General features: G+C 40.8%; 1 protein-coding gene across 1 annotated transcript; it reads right to left on the reverse strand.

Annotated features, from left to right (window-relative positions):
* On the reverse strand, positions 1-4973 carry mmp9 (matrix metallopeptidase 9). The gene is made up of 13 exons (XM_047040217.1): positions 4672-4973; positions 4243-4481; positions 3802-3950; positions 3406-3534; positions 2956-3129; positions 2558-2731; positions 2287-2460; positions 1802-1957; positions 1482-1674; positions 1259-1389; positions 1006-1156; positions 807-904; positions 1-692 (listed from the first exon to the last, which is right to left on the reverse strand). Exons 1-13 carry the CDS (start codon positions 4804-4806, stop codon positions 568-570), a joined length of 2028 nt encoding a protein of 675 aa, XP_046896173.1. The 5' UTR covers positions 4807-4973; the 3' UTR covers positions 1-567.
* Between the last annotated feature and the right edge of the window lie 5535 nt (positions 4974-10508).

The raw sequence follows: 10508 nt of genomic DNA on the forward strand, positions 1-10508 counted from the left end.
TTATGAGTATTATTTGTTTATTAAAGTCTACTTTTATAGAAAATCTTATTGATTTTCATAAATTATTTCAGTGAAGGAGACATTCCACCAATGTCATCCAGTGCAAGTAATTGGCATCAAGCCCTTTGCAATAAAATAAAGACAATTACACAAAACATAACACACAGTCAAACACAAAAATAAAACGTATATTAAATCAATGTACACATTAAGTTAACACTGATACTCCTGCACCGGGCAGACAAAAAAATCATACCAGCAGAGCCCTGTATTGTAATCTGCTGGTGAATGTAACCAATCAATTGGTCAATGTTTCGCTAAACTAGACTGTAGAGCCCACTTATGAGCCTTTTCACAGATGATCATTGAGAGGGGGAAAATGTATGACAGTGTTGGGAACCTGGCTATTCTAACCATTGTTGAATCAGTTTGAATGATGGTGCGATCACTTATCACACAATCGTAAATTAAATCGTACCATAAATACTCAGAAATATCAGATTTTACGCCTTGTGATATTGGCAAATTTGAATTCTACTGATAGGGTCTTCAGACCTTGACCATGTTTCAGTTTCTAGAGCCGGAGGGGTCAAAACACTGCAGTAGGTCATACTTCACATAGCCAACACGGTCTACTTGTTTGTTAACATTCATCCGCCAGTAGAACCGTTCCCGGACGAAGTACATGTTTCCTTGAAAGAGAAAAAAAGAATGACCGCATGAGCAGAATGGACTTCAAATGTTCGTTGCATGATGCTAATATTGATATATTTATACATCATTAAGATCAATAAATTACTACTTACTCTTGTACAGGAAAACATCAGTGACATCACTGGGAACACCCCCAAAGACCACGTTTGTGACAGCCATTTTGTCAACCATCTGGTCCTTCACAACAAGTCTGTCAGCATAAAAAACATGGTTTATTAACCTCCATCTTTTGCACAACATCAGCAGATTTTGTTTTGTTTTGAATGTCTTTCCTCAGAGAGATGGACTGACCTCCAGTAGTTCTCCCCACTGAAGAGTAGGACCTTGTCCTTTCCTTTATGCAGCACTCCCTCCACTCTGCTAACACTCTTGGGCAGTCCCAGCTTATCAATGCCACGGGGACCCAACAAACTCTGACCAGTATACACCCAGAAACGGGTCCCTGTGGGTCAGCAAAAACTAGTTTAACAGGTAGGCTGATGATCTTTTCCCCTCCGGTTAAAAGCCATGTCTGATTGCATACAACGTATCTGACACATGTTACCTGAGAAGAAGTACATTTTCTTGTTAAGCTGGTCTTGAAAGGCAGCATCGACAACGGCAGGAAGTGCTGGCCACCTCTCGGAAAGGAAGAATGGTCCCTGGAGACCCTTATTCGACATTCTCCAGTACTGCCTGTTGGGCCAGCGTATAAATTGATTTTAAACCATACTGTTCTTCCTCTTTAAATTCAGGAGAGATGTCTTCACTTTGCTATTGTGGCTTACCCATCCTTGAAGAAATGCAGGTCTCCATCTATTTCTGTGATGGTGTCGAACTTGTCCACCTTGCAGGCATCTTTGGAAGGGTCGATAGGGGCTGGGGTAGTGGTGGTTGGTGCTGTGGTAGCGGGGGTATCGGGCTGCTTACTGGGGTCAGGGGTGGACTGAGGGGGTGTGGGATTAGGACCAGGTTTGGGCCCTATGGACAGATAAAAGGAATACAATCTGGTTTGTCATAACTAGGTGTTTACACTCATTCAGAAACACTACAAAGATGAGTACCATGCATGCTGTGTGATCGGGTCATGTTACAGCTGATGACATACCATACAGATACTGAATGCCCTCAATGTCATCCTTGTGCAGAGAGAACTTCTCCACATAGCTATACATGGGAAACATGAGGGCGTCTTGGATGTTGGAGTGATCAAGGCCCAGGGCATGTCCAAACTCGTGGGCCGCCACCAGAAAAAGACTGTACCCTGTGAAAGAACAGAATGAACTCTGATGAGAGAGGTCTATGACTGTTTGAGATGTCAAGAGGAGCTGGGATGAATTGCGTGTGTTTGGAACTTTTCTAGCTCTGATGGAGATGAGAGGGATGTTCTTGTGACCTGGCATGCAAGATCTACGCAGTAGCATAAAAAAATATATATACATATGTATGTATATATTTAAAGATATAAAAATAATAAAATCTACATCATAAAAAAAAGATTTTGAACAAAAAAACAAAAAAAGTATTGTAGTACTGCCTAAGAATGGGTGCGATTGTCTTATAGTTTGACATTGTGTGTCAGCTGTCACTCACCCCTGTCTGGGCAGAAGCCCCATTTCTTATCCTGATCATAGTCATTAGTGGTGGCGCACCACAATTTGCCATCTCCACGTCCCTCACTGGTACACGAGTAATACTTTTTTCCCAGGAACACGAAAGGGAAGCTACAAGGCTCTCCCTCAGAGTTTCCACCAATCACTGCCGTGTCTGTCACAAACCACAGGCACAACAACAATAAGGAACCAAGTCCCTGTGACAGCAGAGCACTGATTCAGGTTTTCTCTGAACCTGACAGGCCACTCACCTCGGCTTGGACAGAAGCCATATTTCTTGTCCATGTCAAAGTCGTTAGTGGTGGCACACCAGCGATACCCGTCGTTGCGTCCTTCCGTAGTGCAGCCGTTGTAGGTCTCCCCTAGGAAGATGAAGGGGAACACGCACTCTGCTCCGTTGGCATTCCCTCCAAACGTGTAAAGAACTGTGAGTGGGAAGAAAAGGGGTTAAGAATGGCTAAACAATGGGGATGTGAGCACTGAAAGATCTAATGGCAAATGGAATTTGTTTATCCCTTTTCCTTTTCTTTAACCAACATTTTGCTTCAATTCTTTGTCATTGTAGTTTGGGAATTTAAAGGAGTTTTAGGGAACATTCTTCCCAAAGCAAACATCCCCAGAACTTTAATGGTATATATTTCTGTCTTACGTTCACTGGGGCAGAAGCCATATTTTTTGTCGTTGTCATAGTCAGCAGTAGTGGCACACCAAGGCAAGTTGTCGGTGCGTCCCTCAGAGGTGCAGCTTGAGTAGGACTTGCCCTCAAACACAAAGGGGAAGTGGCACAGAGCGCCTTCTGCATTGCCATAGCGAGTCTTCACCACTGGAAATTGAACATCAATTAACATTGAACATTCTCAGTCAGCATAATGGCCACTAGAGGGAGACAGAGCTCCATATATTACTAATAACAGGTATCCATGGCAATATGTAACTTTAATCCTCTTGTTGTCTAATCCCCTTCAGATTTAAAAGCATAGCACGGGTGTAATACCCATTATTTCCCTACACTCCTATACATGTAGAACTAGGCAAAAAGTGATACTTTAGATAGTGGGACTTGGCCAATGGATGGGACTGCAACACTTCCTCTTCTTACCGGGTCCTGTGCCCAAGGTCCAGTACTCGTCATCATCAAAGTGGGCATCTCCCTGTACGCCCTCGCCAGGTGGGTAGGCGTGCGCCAAAAGACCGTCTTTTCCATCAAATGGGTAAGGGTCTCCGTGGTCTGGAAACACAACAATAACAATACCATTCACAAGATATCCAAAGTACAGACAGATTCCTATGAATGTTCTTTCATTTTAAAGGCTTACAATCACTGTATTGTAAAGATCAGTAATGTGTATGATTTCTTGTAATTTCGGGTTGTTTTTAGCATACAACATTAAAAAAAATTTGTTTTATTTTGACATGGTGACTGCCACAAAAAGACTAAATAGTTGGGATCCAATCCTGTCATATTCAATCTACCAATATTTGCAGAACCACTCACCTGCTCTCCCAAATGAGATCATAATGTCAGCGGTTCCATCATATAGGCGCGTGAATGTCAGAGGGGTGACATCACTCCACACCTTGAAGGCCCTAGCGAAGGCGTCGTCAATCAGAGACTCCTCCATGTCCGGGGAGTAGTTTAGGATTCTAAACAATAGGATGTGGTCAAACACCAACTTCTACAAATATGCAGGTTCACAAAGTCATGGCAGTCACACACTTTGTTACTGTTTATCTCTATCTCACATCTTCACTCCCTCCCCCTCTGCAGCGTTCATTAGTAAAAAAAAAAAAAATGTAATGCCAAAGTTAGCTACACAACAGTCATACAAATACAAGACAAATACGACAATGAAACAAAAATATTGTGCATCCTCTTAATCTACTAGCATTCAGTTTTTTCCCTATCTACACAATCTCTCTCTTTCTCTCTCTGTACCTGTATGTGACGTCATGATGGTCCCATTTGAGGTCGCCGGTGAACGTCTGGTAGCTGCGCACGTCAGGGACCCCACAGCGAGGATGCTTCATGGCAGCCATGGTGGGCTTGTCCAGCAGGCCTGTCTCCTCCAGACCCATCTGCCTCTGCATCTTCATCAGGGCCTTTGAGGAGGACCCTTGGAACTGTATTCCGCTACGCTGGAGTTCCTCCATGTAACCAAAACGCTTCAGGTAGCGCTGGAGGGTGGGAACCGGTCAAAGACAAAGAACATGAGTGGAACATGTCTAACATTACTCATTCACACCTCATGCAGAAGGATTTATATAATGAACAATTACTGCAATATCAAAACAGTTCCCCATTGTTATTCAGAGGACTCTTTTTCTCATCTCTGGAAAATCACTACAAATCACAAAATGTACTCACATCTGCTAGTTCCTCATCAGTCACGTTTTTGAGTATGTCTCCAGGGAAGGTGACAAACACAGAACTGAGTGGAAGGCACCATCCTCCTAAAGCATACGTCCCCAAAAGAAGGAGAGCTAACACTCTGGATCTCATGTTAAGACCAAGATCAGATTTACCAAGCACAAAAGAAGTTAGTGCTCAGAAGCTGGATGCTCAGTGAAACAGAAAAAATAAACAATTCACTGGGGGGATTCTCCTTGAAGGTCTGTTGAAATGAAGTCTGGAGTTTCTTGTTCAATTCTGCCGTGTTGCTGCTGTGGACTGTATTTATGCCATTCATGAAACCTTAGTCACTTCACCTCGCCCCTTTCTGTCACTTATCAGCCCTCCCCCATTGGCCAGGGTGGCATGTCTGGAGCTGAGCTGAGCAAGAGGTGGGAATTTCCAAAATATCAACATTCAACTACAAATATCGCAATGTGAATATATGGCTTGTTATTGATTCGTTGAAATGTCCAAACAAACATGCACCAAGCATGTTTCCGCAATTCTGAAATCATAAAGGCTAGTGTTAGATTTGATTTAATCTCCATGTAATATATTGTATACAAGTGACACTCACAATCAAATCTAAATGAACATAAATCCCCAATAAACTTTTCTGTACCTATTTGGAAATGTTTTGTCCCTATTTGTGGTGGCGCAATGACATTCATCCCAACGTTTTTTATTTGTGTGTTGTTTCAGCAGAATAGTTTGCACAAGACTAGAATGGTGTCATTAAAAGATAGCTTTAGAAGTTCCAACTAGTCCTTTTTTTGGACTAGACAGGACTCTCTCAACAGTGACATGCATCCTCTGTAGCCATATTCATAACTGAACAAATGGCCAGACATTTTAGATTATTCTTGGTGTAGGGAAGTTATATGGTGGGTTCCACTTTTGAGTGCTAAATAAAAACAAATATGAAATACTTCCTCTCCCCTTGATGTTGGACAATTGTGAAAAAGGGTCAAGACCATACTTTACTGAAGCACTTATCCCCCCCACCCACCCACAACCAACACCCACACACAACCAACAACCACACCCACGATTTGTCACTTAATCTTTTTTGTAATACCAGGCCACATTGGGTTCACTGGACTGAAATATATGATTGGGCTCACCAGTACACTATGGACGTTATACAGGACAGAATGAGGCACATTTGTAGACATTACACTATAAAGCAATAAATGTTCAAAATTGTGGGTTTAAATAAAACTCAGCTGTTTGCGGTCAATCATTTTAAGGAAGCAACATCTATCTCACCAACACAAATGACGCTCTTTGATTTGTGTAACTACATGACTAATCTCTTTTGTACCTTATTCTCTCGTCTTTTAAAACAACAGTATTTTCCCACCATTATTTGAATGCATTTCCTCTTATTTAATAACAGTACGTGTTTTCTCATGTCGTGTGTCACATGGTCAGCTACACAAAGTTTTAAAAGCTTGAAGGATCTTAATGAGCCTACAACTCCATCCAAGGACAAGGAAAGACCTTCACTGAATAGCCAACCCTGTTGTAAATCAATGACTGCATGAATACTAGACGCAACAACTGGAGAGTCTTAATAAGGTATTTTCATGTAAATATTTGTTATTGAGTGAGTGAGTGAGTGAGTGAGTGATGAGTGAGTCAGGTTATGTTAGTGTGGGTTGTGGTAGTTTTTTTCCTGAAATGATTACTCATTTTTTGGGCCAAACCACCAGCCATATTCTTCATAAGAGGGGCTTTTTTTTGACCTCACTGCTGACATCCCACTCTGCCCCCACATGCAGCCGAATTTGCTGAATATCTCCCCCACACCTGGAGCATGACACAACCCTTTAGCCCCTTCCCACACTAAAGGAACACGGAGACATACCAGGTCAAACCAGGACAAAGGGACAGGTGACAGGAAATAAGATAAGGACACAATAATGTTGTGGTTGTGGTCCCCTGTATTTGCAATGTAAGCATTCCTGTAATTATGGAAGTAGTTAGCTAAGCAAATCTGAGTAAAAATAAACATTCAAACACATCCTTTACTATCATGTGTAGCAGATGATGCAATACGTTGGGCTCAAATGGGAGAAAAGACACAATGCTGTTGCAGCTTGTGGTGATGATAACAATGCAGTAGTATGAGAGAGGTCTCATCAATGCTATGGCAGTGCCAGAAGTTTCTACACAAATAAAGAAAGATGCCATTGTAAGTTCAAAAGAGCAACAAACACAATGATTAGATGTATTTTCCTGAAATGTTGTGTGTTATTATGCATGTGTATAACATGTGTTCATTGCTGTTTCTTGATGTGAACGTAGACATGCCAAACTTGGCCAGCATATTGCAAACCTCTAGCTGAAGGAAGTACGCTGTAATGACCTGTCTTAATGCTGGGGATTTTCATTTCAGAAGTGTTCTTTCATCATCACCAGCTGTGGTTTAAAAACCTGTGGGTTTTTATGTCCGTAAATGACTCATTGATTGGCAATGGGATATGACAAATAATACCTAATGTGCTCATGTTTGCTGGCCAATGCCAAATATCACAATAGGGGCATACTGATGCAAAAGTCTAAGTGGCATATTGTTGTGAAGTGCACTTCAAACTCCGTCAATTTTTTCCTCAAAAACTACAACATACTGTGGTGTAGTGATATATTTGTTTTAAACTTACTGTAGGTGAATATGCAACAGTCAGCGAACTTACAGTGGGTAAACACTTACCCTACATATTTACTGGGAAGATAAATATACATTAACCCCCACTTGGCCCTCTAGCAATAAATACCCAGCAAATAATGTCTGTATAAATTCAAGGTCAAAAGAGGGTAACAAGTGCCATAAAAAGACGGAAATTAAAACCATTAAACCCTATTAAAAACAGATGGGACTCTGATTGCCAGCAAGCTAAAAAGTATGTTCATGTCGCACACTACAGCAGTTCAGTGGTGCAGTTAACGTACATCTACATTTTAAATGCGAACTTCTAGAAGAAATTAGACATCTTGCAAATGACCTAGTTCTATTTTGTAAAATCACTTTCGTACACATCGTATTTTGTAAATCAATGACTGCATGAATACTAGACGCAACAACTGGAGAGTCTTAATAAGGTATTTTCATGTAAATATTTGTTATTGAGTGAGTGAGTGAGTGAGTGAGTGATGAGTGAGTCAGGTTATGTTAGTGTGGGTTGTGGTAGTTTTTTTCCTGAAATGATTACTCATTTTTTGGGCCAAACCACCAGCCATATTCTTCATAAGAGGGGCTTTTTTTTGACCTCACTGCTGACATCCCACTCTGCCCCCACATGCAGCCGAATTTGCTGAATATCTCCCCCACACCTGGAGCATGACACAACCCTTTAGCCCCTTCCCACACTAAAGGAACACGGAGACATACCAGGTCAAACCAGGACAAAGGGACAGGTGACAGGAAATAAGATAAGGACACAATAATGTTGTGGTTGTGGTCCCCTGTATTTGCAATGTAAGCATTCCTGTAATTATGGAAGTAGTTAGCTAAGCAAATCTGAGTAAAAATAAACATTCAAACACATCCTTTACTATCATGTGTAGCAGATGATGCAATACGTTGGGCTCAAATGGGAGAAAAGACACAATGCTGTTGCAGCTTGTGGTGATGATAACAATGCAGTAGTATGAGAGAGGTCTCATCAATGCTATGGCAGTGCCAGAAGTTTCTACACAAATAAAGAAAGATGCCATTGTAAGTTCAAAAGAGCAACAAACACAATGATTAGATGTATTTTCCTGAAATGTTGTGTGTTATTATGCATGTGTATAACATGTGTTCATTGCTGTTTCTTGATGTGAACGTAGACATGCCAAACTTGGCCAGCATATTGCAAACCTCTAGCTGAAGGAAGTACGCTGTAATGACCTGTCTTAATGCTGGGGATTTTCATTTCAGAAGTGTTCTTTCATCATCACCAGCTGTGGTTTAAAAACCTGTGGGTTTTTATGTCCGTAAATGACTCATTGATTGGCAATGGGATATGACAAATAATACCTAATGTGCTCATGTTTGCTGGCCAATGCCAAATATCACAATAGGGGCATACTGATGCAAAAGTCTAAGTGGCATATTGTTGTGAAGTGCACTTCAAACTCCGTCAATTTTTTCCTCAAAAACTACAACATACTGTGGTGTAGTGATATATTTGTTTTAAACTTACTGTAGGTGAATATGCAACAGTCAGCGAACTTACAGTGGGTAAACACTTACCCTACATATTTACTGGGAAGATAAATATACATTAACCCCCACTTGGCCCTCTAGCAATAAATACCCAGCAAATAATGTCTGTATAAATTCAAGGTCAAAAGAGGGTAACAAGTGCCATAAAAAGACGGAAATTAAAACCATTAAACCCTATTAAAAACAGATGGGACTCTGATTGCCAGCAAGCTAAAAAGTATGTTCATGTCGCACACTACAGCAGTTCAGTGGTGCAGTTAACGTACATCTACATTTTAAATGCGAACTTCTAGAAGAAATTAGACATCTTGCAAATTACCTAGTTCTATTTTGTAAAATCACTTTCGTACACATCGTATTTTGTAAATCAATGACTGCATGAATACTAGACGCAACAACTGGAGAGTCTTAATAAGGTATTTTCATGTAAATATTTGTTATTGAGTGAGTGAGTGAGTGAGTGAGTGATGAGTGAGTCAGGTTATGTTAGTGTGGGTTGTGGTAGTTTTTTTCCTGAAATGATTACTCATTTTTTGGGCCAAACCACCAGCCATATTCTTCATAAGAGGGGCTTTTTTTTGACCTCACTGCTGACATCCCACTCTGCCCCCACATGCAGCCGAATTTGCTGAATATCTCCCCCACACCTGGAGCATGACACAACCCTTTAGCCCCTTCCCACACTAAAGGAACACGGAGACATACCAGGTCAAACCAGGACAAAGGGACAGGTGACAGGAAATAAGATAAGGACACAATAATGTTGTGGTTGTGGTCCCCTGTATTTGCAATGTAAGCATTCCTGTAATTATGGAAGTAGTTAGCTAAGCAAATCTGAGTAAAAATAAACATTCAAACACATCCTTTACTATCATGTGTAGCAGATGATGCAATACGTTGGGCTCAAATGGGAGAAAAGACACAATGCTGTTGCAGCTTGTGGTGATGATAACAATGCAGTAGTATGAGAGAGGTCTCATCAATGCTATGGCAGTGCCAGAAGTTTCTACACAAATAAAGAAAGATGCCATTGTAAGTTCAAAAGAGCAACAAACACAATGATTAGATGTATTTTCCTGAAATGTTGTGTGTTATTATGCATGTGTATAACATGTGTTCATTGCTGTTTCTTGATGTGAACGTAGACATGCCAAACTTGGCCAGCATATTGCAAACCTCTAGCTGAAGGAAGTACGCTGTAATGACCTGTCTTAATGCTGGGGATTTTCATTTCAGAAGTGTTCTTTCATCATCACCAGCTGTGGTTTAAAAACCTGTGGGTTTTTATGTCCGTAAATGACTCATTGATTGGCAATGGGATATGACAAATAATACCTAATGTGCTCATGTTTGCTGGCCAATGCCAAATATCACAATAGGGGCATACTGATGCAAAAGTCTAAGTGGCATATTGTTGTGAAGTGCACTTCAAACTCCGTCAATTTTTTCCTCAAAAACTACAACATACTGTGGTGTAGTGATATATTTGTTTTAAACTTACTGTAGGTGAATATGCAACAGTCAGCGAACTTACAGTGGGTAAACACTTACCCTACATATTTACTGGGAAGATAAATATACATTAACCCCCACTTGG

Source organism: Hypomesus transpacificus, chromosome 18 (genome assembly GCF_021917145.1).
Source record: "Hypomesus transpacificus isolate Combined female chromosome 18, fHypTra1, whole genome shotgun sequence".
Lineage (NCBI taxonomy): Eukaryota > Metazoa > Chordata > Actinopteri > Osmeriformes > Osmeridae > Hypomesus > Hypomesus transpacificus.